Here is a 16,487-nt window from a genome sequence, read left to right as displayed (position 1 = left end):
AGCTTAATTGAGGGGTAGTTAGAAGTCTAATTATCTTGTTCTGGGACCAAGTGATTGGAAGTCTTTTGGGAGTGGGTCTTTGTAGAGTAAAAGACTGCAGAAGAGAAGTAACAACTCTGCTGGAGTCAATCCCGAATCCATAAAGCAAGGGTTCCGTTAATGCTGCCTTGTATGCCCTGATTGTTGTAACCATAAGACATTTGTCTTCAAAGAGGTATATCAGAAAATTTAAATGTTTCTACAGAAATCTCAACTGGGCTCTCAGTATGGATATAATCTTACAATGTCTTCCATACGGACTGGTATTGCCGGATAGGTGATGTCCGTAATTTTTGCACTGGTACCTAGCAATGCTGGGTGAGTAATTTTCACAATAGATAATGTTTAAAATATCCATACATGAAGGTCTCGGCTCAGAAAGGAGGATACGTAAACAATTTTCCCTCCTACTTTCAGGGATAGAACAGCAGATGATTGTGGAATTGATCTTTTCGCCCATTGTTGAAGTGATAGGAACCAATGCCTGTTTGGCCAATTTGGCACTATTAAGTAAGCGGTTCCTCTGAAGGGTAGGAGTTTGCTCAAAACCTTCAAAATCTGGGACAATGGAGGAAAAAGATGCATTGTTCTCCACTTGTGCCAGTCTTGTAGGAAGGCATCTTTTGCTATTGCTTGACTGTCCAAGTTCGGAGACACATATACTGAGTTTGTGATTCTCGTATGTGGTGAACAGATCCACTTCTGGTTGTGGAAGCATGTTGGCTATTGTTTGAAAAGAGTGGTTGTCCAACATCCACTCTGTTAAGGCTGTCGTTTTCCTTGATAGAGAGTCTGCTATTACGCTGAGAGACCTTGTGAGGTGAATTGCAGACAGGTGCCACTTCTTTACTTGTGCCATCCGAAGGATGGCTAGCATTACTGTGTTGAGAGAAGGTGAATGTGATCCTGATCTCTTGATGCAGGACATTGCGGTCGTATTGTCTAGAACCAACAGAATATGTGTCTCTTCTGGAGGTTTGAGTTTTTTGAGAGACAAAAAGACAGCCATCAGTCCCAGAAAATTGATATGACACTTCCTCAGAGTAGCTGAACACCTCCCTGCCACCTGATGAGCCTCCCAATGTCCTCCCCAACCTGTCAACGAGGCACCTGTGTGTATTGTCGTTCTTAGAGATGGAGGAGTCAGGGTGACCTGTTTCGCCAGAGATTCCTTCCGGGTCCAAGGCCGAAGTATCTCCTCAACTTTCTGATTCTTTTGGTGAGATCGGTCTTGCATCTTTTTTCTTGCGTGCGATAGCCAAAATTTGTTCACATTTTTCAATTGCAATCTATTACTGATGCAAACTGCAGCAGACCATCAAGCGTTCTAATTGCCGTCTGGAAACTTTGGGCTGCTCTAGGAACCGTTTGAGGTTTTTCCGTATTCTGCTCTGAGATTTGATGGGGAGAAACAACAGGCCCTGAGAGTATCCGAACACAGTCCCAGCCACTGAAAGTGCCTGCTGGGCGTGAGGCAGGATTTTTTCCAGTTTATTATAAAACCCTTGACTGGAGTCTGTTGACCACTGCTCTTAGGTTTTTCAAGCACTGTTTTCTTGTAGCCCCCCAGATTACCCAGTCATCTAGGTAAGCTATTAGTTGTATTCCTTCTTTCCTGAGTTCCTGGACAACTACTGTTGCTAATTTTGTAAAAATTCTTGGGGCAATATTTAGCCCAAAAGGTGTGACTTTGAACCTGTACGTATCTTTCCCTATCTGGAACCCAAGGAAGGGGCAAAAGGGAGGGGCAGTAGGGATGTGCCAGTATGCGTCTTTCAGATCTGTAGAAACTGTCCAAGTCCCTCTTGGAATGACTGAATGTACTTGGGCAACGGTAGTCATCTGAAACTTTTGGCAAACAGTGTACTTGTTCAATGTTGAAAGGTTGAGGATCACACTTTGTTCAGAGGAATCCTTTTTGGTAACACAGAAGAGACATGCTTGGTGGCGAATATATGCATGTTTCTCTATGGCATCTTTTAGCAGGGCCTTCTGCATGTAATTTTCCAGAGAGGGGTTTGGTTCTTGAAAGAACCCCTTTAAAGACAGGGGATGAGACCATTTCCACCATAGCCTGTTGAGAACAATGCTGTGTCCCCAAGGAGAAGACTTCCATTCCTTGTGGTGTCTTTGGAACCAACCCCTGACCAAACAATTCCTATTGATATCCCCCTCTTCTTCTGCCTTTTCCTTTGATAGGCATTCTGGGTATTGCTTCTCCTTTTCCTATGTAAGATGGTTTTTGGACCTTGTGAAAATGATGTCCTTGCTGATGAGGTTGTTGCTGTCCTTTTGAAGGGGGTTGTAGCTCTTTGTTGGGTGAGTCAGTAGAGCTGTGGACTGTCACTCGATGGGCCGGAGTTCAGTTCCCCGGCCGGCTGATGAAGAGTTAAAGGAATTTATTTCTGGTGATAGAAATTCATTTCTCGCTATAATGTGGTTCGGATTCCACAATAAGCTGTAGGTGCCGTTGCTAAGTAACCAATTGGTTCTTAGCCACGTAAAATAAGTCTAATCCTTCGGGCCAGCCCTAGGAGAGCTGCTAATCAGCTCAGTGGTCTGGTAAAACTAAGGTATACTTTTTTTTGAAGGGGGTTGTCCCTTCTGACCACCTACCTGTTTATGAGGAAAAATTTTGGAGATGACTGCAGGCTTATATGATTTTTTATCAAACCAATCCTTTTTTGAATTGGGTAAAGGTAAATTTCAGGGTTTTTGTTTCCTGAATTCTCCTTTTCCCAGAAGAGTGTACACTGTACAATTTTGTTGGCGTACTTGCTCGTTGACATGAGTTACAACAGAATCCTCAGACAGGTCCTTACAGAAGGGGTTAGACTGTAATGAAGCAGTCACTTTGGGAAGTGACTTGTTGGAACCTTCCAATGTTTCCATTCGAGCTTTTAAGCGCCAGTCAAAAAAGTCATAGAGTGCTTCCCATAGGGTTCTCTTTAGACTTTTAGCCACAACAGCAAAAAGTGTCCTGGAATCTTCTGGAAGCCTTTTCCTAGCACGGAATTCTGATGAAGCTGTCTCATCTGTGATGAAGCTGTCTCATCTGAGATTCTTCTCATAGAGATCCCAAAGTGCTGACTAACAAACTCCAAGGGGGGGCTTTTTCCTTTCAAAAAAGTGAAGGTACAGAAGGCTGTGGGTACTTGGTGAGCAAGTTGGGTTTTATTCATAATGGGAGTATAGATCCACTCACCGTCTGTTGGCCTGGCAAAGGGCGTCATCTATAGCTTTTAATGCTGTATTCCCACGTAAAGAACTGTTTCCTTTTGAGGTTGCAAAGGTGGTATCAGGCACCATTTTGTATTAGGAAATGCTGCCCTGTCTTTAAACTCCACATGTACAACTTCGATCATGGTTTTTCTCTTATTGATTAGATACTTAACATCAGGAGAGAAAATACACATTGAAGTGTCTCGCCAAGGATTATCAGTATTATCAGGGGAGAATATTGGAGCCCCTGTTAAGTTTTGACCTGAAACTTTGTAGTTCGAACTGGCCATTTTGTTGGCTCCAGTTGGAATTGTAACCTTGGGCTTTGTTTGGTCAGAGTTTGTTTCCACTCTCCCTTTTCGATTTCAGGATGTAGTACTTTTACACTTTGGAGTGTACATCACTGACTTGATTTCTTTAATTTCCTGTTCTGAATCATGCAATATGTCCATTATATATTGCCATTCTGTGGCAAGGTCATCCTTGATGTTACTCATAATTTCCTCAAGGAATTGATCAAATGCCACAAACTTTGTACAGTATCCCTTTTGGGGGAGCTTGCATAATCTGACTGAGCATCCACAGCTGAACTGTGACTGCCTGTTACCCAGGGGGCAGAGGTCCTGGGTGAGTTACTTTACCCCTCCGAAAATGTAGTCATTTCAATAGGGATTAATTGAATCCTTGTATCCCTTTTTGGGGGAAGGATCCTGATCAGCTTCTGAGAGTTGCATGGGGGATTGAATTCCTTCTGGAAAGTTTCTCCCATGGTTAGCTAAAGGTTGTGTCCCTGAACCTTCTGGGTTCAGCAAGATCATTTTGGCAGCAATATCAGCTTCATTTGTAAGATAATCACCTCCAAGAGGAAATTCCTCTATTTCCTCCACAGGGTTAACCTGGGAGGTATTGGGAACTGATGTTATGGGATTTTGGCCCAAATATAGATCTTCTGAGAAGGGGTTAAATATTTGCTGCCGGAGTTCTGCTGGAAAAATATAGTCTCCCCCTTCCTCCCCCTTACTGAACCCTAGGACCCATTGTGACAGCTTGAAATGAGCTGTTTCATCCTTGAAACTTGCTGCCAAGAGCACATTGCAAATTTCGCACATATCTGGTGACCAAGCAAATCTGTCTTGTTTTTTACAAGGACTATGCTCATGGCAGGTGGAATGGGCCGTACCCTCTGGTAAAAAGCGAACCGAGCAATTTGCTACGGAACTCTTGAGCTGAGGGTCCTGGATAATGGTGGCCCTGTAGTGAAAGAACCAAGTTGTTATTAGAAACTAATTAGTATAAGTTGTTTTTAATAAGGGACACTATTGTAAAACCCTGTATCATTAGCATATTACATCTTACAGGTTAGTTTGATTACTAGTGTGTAAATGTAATGCCTTTTATAAAATACCCAAGTTAACTTTAACCATTTTAGGTTTAGGTTAATTTTGATACTATATAAGGCTGTACTACTTAAACTGTTAGTTCTTTTGCAATGGCTATGTGAAATTTCAATTCTAAATTGTCATACCAAATAGCCCTATCGTCTGAACTAATTTGTGTAATACTTAACCCAAGCTGCTGTATTATATGGCTTAGGTTAATCCTTCTAGTATAATCTACATTAACCCTTAAACACCGAGCCTCTATTTACAAAAGTGTCTGTTGTATGCGGGTGGCGTTCGGGAGTTAGTGCCGAAGTGGAAAAAATTTTTTTTCAAAAAATCACAGCACGCTTAGTTTTTAAGATTAAGAGTTCATTTTTGGCTTCTTTTTTTGTCATTGCCTGAAGTTTAGTATGCAACCATCAGAAATGAAAAAAATATCATATATAAATATTGGAATATATGACAGCGCCAAAAAAAATTTCATATATAATTGTATACAAATCGCGCTGTGAGCAAAACGGTTAAAGCTAATGAGCTATTTTTTTTTTTCGTTGTATTGTACACTAAATTGCGATGATTTTGCTACATAACAAATTGTAAAACGATCAAAGCAACACAGAGAAAATATTATCACAAAATGATGCATGAATTCGTAATGAGCGGATGTAAAAACAAGTTTTTCTAAAATTCACCATAAATCAAAATATTGTGCTAGAGACTTCCTGTTTGTTGAAAAATGAAGGTAATTGATTGAATATTACTAGACTGTAAGTGTTTTAGCTTACAATTGCATTTTTCGACCATTTCGGTCGAGTTAAAGTTGACTGAAGGTCGAATTTTTTCTATTTATTGTGATTTATATGAAAATATTTCAAAACTGATAGAAGCTACAACAATGAGTTATTTTTTGTTGTATTCTACATTACATTGCGCACATTTTCATGTATAAAACTTTATGTAAGGCCTAATATAAAATGGTTCGAAAATTACGACAAGGTGACTAAAGAAATTTGAGGTAAAGAAAAAGTTTTTTTAAAAAATTCACCACAAATCGAAATGTTGTGCTAGAGACTTCCCATTTGTTGCAAAATGAAGGTAAATGATTGAATGTTACTAGAATGTAAGAGTTTTAGCTTACAATTGCATTTTTCGACCATTTCGGTCGAGTCAAAGTTCACTGAAGGTTGAAATTTTGGCACTTATCGTGATTTATATGAAAATATTTCAAAACTGATAAAAGCAACAACTATGAGTTATTTTGTATTGTATTCTACATGAAATTGTGCACATTTTCATATATAAAACTTTATGTAACAGCTAATATAAAATGGTGCAAACATTTACGACAAAGTGACGAAAGAATTTCTGAGATGTTTGGCTGAGTTACCACGCGTGGACGTAAGGAAAAAGTTTTTTTTCAAAAATTCACCATAAATCGAAATATTGTGCTATAGACTTCCAATTTGTTGCAAAATTAAGGTAAATGATTGAATATTACTAGAATGTAAGCGTTTTAGCTTACAATTGCATTTTTCGACCATTTCGATCGAGTCAAAGTTGACCGAAGATTGAAATTTTGGCACTTATCGTGATATGAAAATATTTCAAAACTGATAAAAGCTACAACCATGGGTTGTTTTTTGTTGTATTCTACATGAAATTGCACACATTTTCATATATAAAACTTTATGTAACGGCTAATATAAAATGGTGCAAACATTACGACAAAGTGACGAAAGAATTTTAGAGATGTTTGGCCGAGTTACAGTGCGCGGACGTAAGGAAAAGTTTTTTCAAAAATTCACCATAAATCGAAATATTGTGCTAGAGACTTCCAATTTGTTGCAAAATTAAGGTAAATGATTGAATATTACTAGAATGTAAGAGTTTTAGCTTACAATTGCGTTTTTCAACCATTTCGGTCGAGTCAAAGTTGACCGAAGGTTGAAATTTTGGCACTTATCATAATTTATATGAAAATATTTCAAAACTGATAAAAGCTACAACTATGAGTTATTTTTTGTTATATTCTACATGAAATTGTGCACATTTTCATATATAAAACTTTATGTAACGGCTAATATAAAACGGTGCAAAATTTATGACAAAGTGACGAAAGAATTTCTGAGATGTGTCGCTGATGCTCTGTAGTGTGAGAAGAAAGAAATTGGCACATGCGCGTCTGGGTAACGCTTGTAAACAAAACAACAGCGTGATCCGTGAACTCCCAATATCCCTCAAGGCGCGTGATTTAAAATCTTTCGCAAACTAGGCCTATAACTATTTTTCCGTGAATATTTAAAAAAACTTTTTGTAGTCAACGTACTGTACATCCACTCAGCACCCCACAGACAATTTTAGTCGACGTACGATACGTCCAGTCGGCGTTTAAGGGTTAATCTAAGCATAGAAGATTTCTTCGAGGATTCTCGCTTAATCTATTCTAAGCTGCTGCTTTTTCTAGGTTTTTTAAAACCTAAGGATATAAGCTATACAAAAATTAATCCTCTTATAATCTGTTTTTTTTGTTTTATGTAGTGGAGACTACCTTTTGTCTGCTACTCAGCCACGCTGTTTCTAAATTAACAGTAGGAATATTCCCTTAAAAAGGGATTTCTACTTAATCTGGTTAGCCTGTTGCCTGTTCTAGGTTCATATCACCTCTAAGGGTATGGGCTTCATAAGACCTTACCAGTGTTATTGATCCTAGAATACTGTTTATATGTACTCCCAGGCTTATATGTTCTTTCTTAGCCTAGTATAGGATATTACCTAATCCAGGTTTTTACAGATCACACTTAAATGTATAGGCTATATAAGTTAAGTATACCTTAGTGTGTAACCAGACCACTGAGCTGATTAACAGCTCTCATAGGGCTGGCCCGAAGATTAGACTTATTTTACATGGCTAAGGACCAATTGGTTATCTAGCAACAGGACCTACAGTTTATTGTGGAATCCGAACCACATTATACTGAGAAATAAATTTCTATCACCATAAATAAATTCCTCTAATTCTTCATTGGCCGGCTGGAGATTGAACTCGGGCCTAGCAGAGTGCTAGTCGAGAACTCTACCAACTTGTCCGATGAGGAACTATAAAACCAGCAACTTACTAATATGTAAACTCATAGTTAGGCTACTATTTTTGTCTAACCCAGGTTGTTGTTTGTATCCAATCATAGGTTATTTGGTCTACTATATAAAATAGTAACCCAGTAATGTATAATCTTATTGCTAGGCTGTCACTTACTCTAATCTAGGATACTGCCCAATCTGGATTATTTAATTCACAAGGGTATGGATGGTTACATAAAACACAACTGCCTTAGTATGTAGCCTTAAGGCTAGGCTACCATCTCATTCGGCACAGGTTACTATTTTCATCTAGTCCTAGATTACATGATCTAGGAAAATGATTTAGTCCAATAATGGGATGTTTGGTAAAAGTTTATCACTTAATCTAATATAAGATACTGCCTAGTCCTGGATTATTTTAGATCATGCTTAAGTATAGAGGCTATATAAAGGGAAAATTTCAGTAGCCTGTTTATCAAATTCTAGGGTCCTTGGTGTAAACTAGGCTGCTGCCTAGGACCATAAAAGAATATGTCTTAAAAGGTTCTTACTTTAATTTAGGTTACTACCTAATCTAGGTTATGCAAATCACCTTAAGGATATGTAATCCTAGGTTATAGGCTACAGACAACATCTATAGTTAAATTATTTGCACTGAATTTGTTAGGCTACCATCTCCTGTAGGCTGCCGCCTGAGCTATTGTAGACATCATTATCTGAAAGGATTATGTAAATTTTAATAATAAATTAGGGAACATTTCTTTAGTTAAAACTTCTAAATAGAATGATCAAAAGTTCAAATTTTTTGGGGCTTTCACAAATAACAGAGATTGTGTGAGAATACCGACCATATGCTCTGAAAACAAAGTCTGGTTTCTGGATTCCATACACAAAAAAATTTGTTCCACAGTTTAAACTAATAGTTTTTAACTGGAGCTTAAAAATAAGCACTTACTCTCAAGTTTAGATGTTTTCATGATTCTCACTGATGAAAAAATTTGAATCAAAGCGATTTTGTGAGGAGCACTGAAACGTCGTGTGCGTAATTTAAACTAACAGAGGGTAATGGAGCTGGTCTTTTGCCTGCCCTGGTTGTAAACAGGATGGCAGACGCGCATGCCCAATAGTCACTTCTTGCAGCTTTGACGTAGGAAAAACTGGGTTCAGCTTCGCTGAAGATAAGGGAAAATGCCCTCTTATCTTTGAGTCCATTATTCTTTATCACATGTCATAGTGTTTTCATTGCGACACAATACCCGGCTAGCCACAAGACCAGACTAGAAAAATATTTCTTTGATACTAGACTAGTCACCATGTAGTGCTGGCACACCATGGGGGTTAACTCCTTGAGGACTCAAAGGCGAGCACCAAAAACAGGTTTTTCCTACGTCAGATCTGTTTTTTAATTAAATCTAAAGATATTATTTGGGGATTTCTCCCCAAGATAATATCATTTGTTATAACACCAGTTGTAAGTGATGATCAGGTACCCTTCAAAAAAAAAAAAAATGTTTATATTTACTTATTCTGGCATCTGTAACCCAACTACTTGAGGTACAGTATATCGATTTATGCCATTTGCCTCAGAGCCATTACTGCATGAGGTTATGAAATTGGTTTCAAGTATGTGTTGGCAGTGTATGCTAAGTGTTATTTTAGGTACACAACTATAGTAATTGGAAATATTGGATGCCCCTAGTAGAATATACCGTGTCACATCAAAATGTCATACATCAAAATGTCGCGCATCAATATGTTGCAGACAAAAATGTCGTTTGTCACAATGTCGTATGACAAAATGTCGTCAGTGTTTGTATTGTGAAGCACCCCTGCAATTTGTTAGAGTTCATACCAAGAATCTCTGTGCAAGAAGTTTTTGATGATGATGAAGAACCTTTAAATATAAAGGCAGATATGAACAAAACTGCAGGAGTAGTAATTGTGAGAAGAGGCTCTTAATTCAATTGGAGGATATATCGTGAAAATGTTTCCATGAAATACCCCAATTTAGGATCTAAAAGTAACGAAGTAAAAAATTACACTGATTCGCAGATCCAATGTGGATGAACTGTATGCACCATCTAGTGAACTTCTCTCTAATTTAGTTGAGAGGAATTTTTAATTCTATGCACGGAGAAGGCCTTTCAAAAGGAAAGAATTGCTTAAATGGTAGTTTTATTCGCCTTTACAATACAAGTTTCCCCATTTTTTTTCTAGAAAATGATGTGTATATCCAAATGCCTATAACCATTATTTACAATTACTATGCCTTCCAACCATTACCTAACTGCATAAAAAAAAGAGACGAGCTTAAAGTTTATTAAAAAAAAAAACTAGCTCTCACTATCATTTCTCGGATTCAAAGACCGTAATTATGAACCAGGCCTCGCAAGTAATCCATCTGATCTTGGTTTGCGTAATCATTCACAATTCTCTGAATTCTCTCGTTACTATCACGGCATCTCCTACGGCCTTGAGGTGGCGTTGCCCAGCAATATATTGCTCAATTTTCAATTCATTCAAGCCTTTTTCCATCCGCAAGCGCAATATAAATTTGAAAATAGCTAGATAAGAAGTATCGATCAACTCTGAAAAGCCTCTATGACAACCTTCAACTGAATTATTTGTTTTCGGGAGACCTTCACTGGCGGCTGGAAAACAGTTCCATAGTGGATTTGGAGACTGAGGAGCGCGACGGTGTCCTCACCTTTCACGTCCAGTCCACATATCTTTGAAGCAGTCCAAAATGGATTGCACTTGTAGAGGCAGCTGTTCTGAGAGTGTCTCAAATGCTTGAACTACATTGGCAGCAGGAATGAAAGCCAAAGCTGACTGAAACAGACTGACTAAACTGCAGACCAAATGAACTCTAAAATACCTTGTTTATATAGAGGCAGTCTCCGGTTATCGGTAGTCTCGGTTACCGGCGATCCAGTTTTACGGTGCTTGTCTAGCAACGACGATAACCAGATTTTTGTTGCTGATAACTGGTTATCGGCGCTGATAACTGGTTATCAGCGCTGATCACCTCTTATCGGTGGCGCTGATCACCGGTTATCGGCGCTGCTAACCGGTTATCGGTGCCACTAACCAGGGATCAGTGCTATTATCATCGTTTTTCGCTTAGCGGCGATTTTCGGTTGTCGTCATGTCGTCGGGAACGGAACCCCGCCGATAACCGGGGACTGCCTGTACATGTGTAGAAGACTAAAATGACCCATTATTTCTAGCCCATTGTTTCCTTGTTTGCTTGACCATGAAGCCATTACTTGTTGTCAGTGATGACATTATGACGTACGACATATCGACGTGACATTTTGACTGTGATGGCATGTTGATGCCCAGAATTTTGTCGCGCAACATTTTGACGGCCAACATTTTTGTCTGCAATATTCTGACATGAAACCGATATACGGTTTTGTAGCAGTAAAACTTGATGCAAATTGCAAAAGGGTTTTTTGTCTCACTGTTTTTGGATGACAAACACTTTAGGAGGAGGAGGAGAAAAAGAATTGACATAAAATGGTCAACGACAGTTAGGAGTAGCAGTATAGCAGGGCTTCAGTGGCGCAAACTTCAGGTCAGCAAAAAGCAACTCCTTAATCTAACCTCCCAAGGGATTTTCATACTTTGAAAAGTAATGGGATAAGCTGGTAAGAATATCACCATGGTTAGTAAGTGGACCAGGCAGGTAACTGGACTATACTTTATATGGCATTCTCTTGATTTAGGTCAAAGACTGTATGGTAGACATTCCCTTGAGCAGACTGGTGAAATCAATGAAACTGCTCCTTTTGCCTCCAGCAATCTCAGAACCAACCCTAGGGTACTAAGTGCTGGCGATACCTCTCTTAAAGTTCTTAATGAGTTTGACACACACACACACACTACCTTCTCTTATCATTATAGTATTGCTTATGGTAGTGAGGGTAATTGTACAAATAATTTACATATACAGTATATATAAAGGAATAGGAAAATTAAATTGTGGTTGAAATTGTTTCAGCTCATATTTCATTATAAGACCAGTGCTCCCTGTAAGGATATTAGGACACTTATTCCAAATTAATTTGCTTTGCAGGCTGGAATGTATGAGTGCCTTAATGAAGTTTACCAGATTCTCACTCCTATTGCAACAAAGAACAGGGACTGGAAGAAGCTTATCAATATCCATTCTAAGCTTCATGAAGCTTTTTCTAAAATTGATGCCTTAGAGGGTAGAAGAATCTTTGGGACTTACTTCCGGGTTGGCTTTTATGGGTCCAAGTTTGGAGATTTGGATGGTGAGGAGTTCATTTACAAAGAGCCAATGTTAACTAAGTTACCAGAGATATCTCACAGGCTGGAGGTATGTCACTTTTATAGTTGTTATATTAATTGATTTATAGTTGTTATATTAATTGATTGTGCTTTGTCTTTCATGAAATTATTATTCAAATTAGATAGTTTAACTAGACCCCTGAATGAAGAACCTAACTCTAGTAGGTCGTTACAAATGACAAAGTAGAATATACAAATTAATAGTCCATAATTTGTCAGTATAAATATTATGCACTTTAGATGTACATAATGTTTTGTGTATAAGAAAATGACTATTTTATATATGTAACTTACCAAGTAATTACATTGCTTACAGTTTCACTTGCCAGCAGCTTAAAAATTTTGAAAAATTTTCAGGGGTAAGCGAGGAATGACTTCAGCAGAGAGCTCAGTTGTTTTCTGCTGGTTCCAGAATGGAGTTCAGTTGTAAACAGTCAGCTTAGATTTTAGCTTTCACCGCTTTTGGATTGAGGTTCTTCTTTGGGTGAAGCACTGGTAGCCTACAGCTTTGTATTTACATTAGGTTCTCTTAGCAAGATCATTATTTCTCAAATTAGGGCTTTCCTCCTCAACTTGGCTTGAATTATAGTTATGATTGTTGACTTTGTTAATATGTCTGGCTCTAGTGCTACTAGCCTGCGCTGTTGTAGCAAAGACTTACTAAAGAGAAATATGACTCTCGTTCTATGTGTATAGGATGTAGGGGACAAGAGTGTTCAATTGATCAAGCCAGTGACAAATGTTCTGAGTGGGATGCTGAAAAAATGGAAAGTTTTGGGGTCTCATTTAGCAAAATTAGATAGATAGAAAATGTAAGGTGGCCTCTAGAGCTGAGAATAAGACAGTACATAGCAAGACCATAGATAGTTTTGCTGATGATAATATTCCTTCTTTATCTATGCTTGCTTCCACTATGTCACCTGTTCCCAGCCCTGCAACTATTCAACCTGCTCCTTTACCCAGCCCCCTCGCTTCCGATCCCGATCCCCTTGCCAGCCTCGAGTCGAAACTCGTATAATTTCAATATTAAAATGTGGTTAATAGTGGATACAGTGACGCAACTGGGTATTTCCGTGTGTGTCCTTATGGACAAAGTGGAAAAGGTGGTATTGTTAGTGAGGTGTCAGTGGAGGCAGCGGCTTCTCGTCCCACCAACACTCCTAGGTAAAGGTCACTGGTGTACTCCCCTACACATGGGAGCGGTCGTACCAAAGGCTGAAGGGAAGTCAGTGGGGTCTGCCCATGGGCGGTCGTCCCCTAAATCAGACCTGTTGCAATTTCCCAGTTCACGACAACAAAGGATCGCCGTTGGAAAGTCGTCAAGTCGGACGTGAGTGGGCTGTCCTAGAGTTCCGAGGCTTCCAGCTGAGAAAGGCGCCAGTGGCGCTTTAGTGATGAATCACGGCCACTGAAGAGGCCCATGGTGGATATGGTCCACTCCCTTCCAGTGCCTTACAAGAGATTTAGAGAGCCCTGCAGCAGCCTTTGTGTAGCTTCTGGAATTCCTCAGAACATTTTTCTCCAGAACTCGCTATGCGACAACCCAGGCATTCATCTGCACCAAGACACTCCTTGTCTTCTTGCGAACGACCAGTAGCGCCTGAGTGCCCAAGAGCAGCTGACCTCCTAGTTACACCCGAGTGCCCGTCATTGCACAAGGTGCCCTTCGGCGCCCAAGACTTCAGTACATGGACCGACTCTGCCTTCCATGGAACGAACTGCACATTCTCCAGCGCGCCTGGCGCCAGATGCCAAACACCTGACGACAGCTAACCCTTCGATGCCGACTGCCTATTCAACGGACTCATTTCTAGCACCAATTCAGCGTCATCTGGCTGATATCTTAAGTTTAATTAAGAGAGATCCCTCCTCTTCGGCCCAGGCCCCTCAGGAGTCGTATCTATCCCATTTCATTAGAAGAAGAAGGTAAAGAAGGTAATATGGATCATGGCTCCCCTCCGACAGCCTGTGCAGCTTTATTGACATACTTGCTGCAGAACATTCCAGGATTCTTCTTGCCTACGGCCCCAGCCTCCCCGGCTTCGACCTTTTTCATCAGTGATAAGCCTACTGACTCCTCCAGGCCGCCGCAGATGGTGCTTTCATCTTCCACTCGGAAGGCTCTCAATGAGTTGTATAGTTGGCTCTCGGAGAAGAGAGAGCAGGGGAAGTCTTTGTTCAGTTATCCTCCCTCTTGTCTTGTGCGTTGGAAGTATTCTTCGTATGACACCAGAGAAGCTCCATCACTGTGGGAGTGGCTGCCTCCTCCCAGGGGTACTTCTCAGGACTTGTAGACTCATCTCAGAGATCAGCCTTCGCCATCGCTAAGGTGATATTCTCCCCTACAGAAGTCGACCACCTTCTGAAGAACCTTTTTAGAGTTTTTGAAGTGATAAGTTTCTTGGACTGGTCGGTGGGTGTATTAGCCCATATGTTTAAGAATTGCTGTTCGCTTCATTAGGGCATCACGGCAGATTAGCTGAATGTCCTGTTGTGCACGGAAAAGGGCATCAGGGATGGCTCTCGAGAGTTAGCCTCTCTCTACGTGATGGAAGTACTGAAGAAGAGAGAGCTCTGGCGCTCATTCACCACAAAGAGTGCCACAGCTTCTCAGAAGTCTACCCTTTTATACTCTCCTCTTGATTGTCAGCACCTCTTCCCTCAAGCTACAGTCAGTGACATTTCTTCAGAGCTTCAGAAGAAAAGCACCCAGGACCTTTTATCTCGTTCATCCAGATGCCCTGGGAATTCTTTGTTTATGAGTACCAGGACCGTTTCTCCACTTCAGCCACTGCCCTTTTGGGGTAGCAGGGCCAGAACTCAGTCAAGCCCTAGGATGAACCTGAGTTTCTCGTCTCGCCCTTTTAAGAAGTCCTCCTCCAAGCTCGCTGCTCAGAAGTGAGGATCCTTTCCTCCATGTGCCATTAAGAGCCAGGCTCCTCCATTACTGGGAGATTTCGAGCACAAGGGGAGCGGAGGAGTGGATTGTGTCAGTACGGAACCAGGGCTACTCCATTCCATTCAGGGAGAAGCCACCATTAGTCAACACACCCATCACGTTGACCTCCTATTCGGTAGGATCCGAGGGGTTTTCGGCCCTTTCCAATGACGTTTCAGCCCTCCTCGAGAAGATAACCATCGAGGAGGGCGAAGAGTTCAGGTCAGAGGGAGGCCGGTACTAGACGTCAGCGCCTTGAATTTATTTGTCGAAAAGACAAAATTCAAGATGGAAGTGTTACTGGGGTGACTGGATGACAGCTATAGACATGCATGATGTCTTTTTCCACATTCCTGTACATCCAGAGTCCAGGAAATATCTAAGATTCATATTTCACAACAGTGTACCAGTTTCGGGCCTTATGCTTTGGCCTTTCGATCGCTCTGCAAGTTTTCACCCAAGTTCTTGCTCCTCTCTCCAAGTGGCTTCATCTGATGGGGATAAACATCTCTCTCTTTCTAGATGATTGGCTCCTTTGATTGCCATCGAAGGAGAAGTGCATGGAGGTCCTTCTGAAGATCCTTCGTTTAGCTCAAGAGTTAGGTCTCCTAATCAACCTCCAGAAGTCCCAGATGGTTCCATCACAGACGATTCTGTATTTGGGGATTATGATAAACTCGAGTTTTCAGGTTTTTCCGTCCTCCCAAAAAATTCAGTCATGCCTGATTCCTCACCCATCAAACCTGCTCGGTGAACCAATATGAGCCTTCTCGGTAATTTAGCTTCCATGGAGCGATTTGTTTCCCTAGGAAGGCTCCATATGAGGACTCTTCAGTTTTATCTGTGGGGCAGCTGGGACAGGAAGGCTCATCCGGACACATTTGTCTTTCCGATATCACAAGAAATAAAGGAAGATCTCCTGTAGTGGAAGTCAGAAGGCTGGCTGTCAGAAGGGAGGTCCCTTCTTCCATTGAACCCCAAACTAGATTTCTATGCAGATGTGTCGGATTTGAGTTGGGGGTTGCTTCTAGGCACCCAAGAAGTGTCAGGACTTGGTCCAAGGAGCAGATTCGCTGGCACATCAACTTCAAGGAGCTTACAGCAGTTTGGCTAGGCCTTCAGCATTTTGCGTCAGTAGTCCACAGTCAAGTAGTGACCGTACACTCAGACAACACTGTGGCCCTGACATATATAAAGAAGCAAGGAGGGACGCATTTGTTCTTCCTTTGCGAAGCAGTGAGAACTACTTTTATGGGCAGACCACAACTGGACTAAGTTAATGACACAGTTCATCCAGGGCAAGCTCAACATCCTTGCAGAAAGGGTTAGCTGTTGCAGTCAGGTGCTCCCCACAGAATGGACTCTTCATTTGCAGGTGTGCAAGGATCTGTGGAAACTGTGGGGGAGACATCTTATAGATCTGTTTGCGACGTCCAAGAATCATCGTCTACCAGTCTTTTGTTCGCCAGTACCAGGTCCTCTAGCATGGGCAACTGATGCCGTGGTAC

The 16,487-nt window shown here is 40.8% G+C and overlaps 1 protein-coding gene across 36 annotated transcripts in view; it reads left to right on the top strand.

Moving 5' to 3' along the window:
• Zir (Zizimin-related) overlaps window positions 1–16,487 on the top strand; it is a 582,703-nt gene that overhangs the window by 469,717 nt on the left and 96,499 nt on the right. For all 36 annotated transcript variants that reach the window (XR_010852045.1, XR_010852043.1, XR_010852042.1 and 33 more), the window contains one exon: window positions 11,803–12,069. Coding sequence is in view for 14 of the 36 variants with exons in the window: in XM_067098450.1 (XP_066954551.1) it covers window positions 11,803–12,069 (267 nt within the window). In the remaining 22 variants the exon portion in view is untranslated. The remainder of the gene's footprint in view (window positions 1–11,802; window positions 12,070–16,487) is intronic.

Source organism: Macrobrachium rosenbergii, chromosome 55 (genome assembly GCF_040412425.1).
Source record: "Macrobrachium rosenbergii isolate ZJJX-2024 chromosome 55, ASM4041242v1, whole genome shotgun sequence".
Taxonomy (NCBI): domain Eukaryota; kingdom Metazoa; phylum Arthropoda; class Malacostraca; order Decapoda; family Palaemonidae; genus Macrobrachium; species Macrobrachium rosenbergii.
The sequence above is the reverse complement of the archived record's forward strand: the minus strand, read 5'-3'. Positions and strand labels throughout refer to the sequence as shown.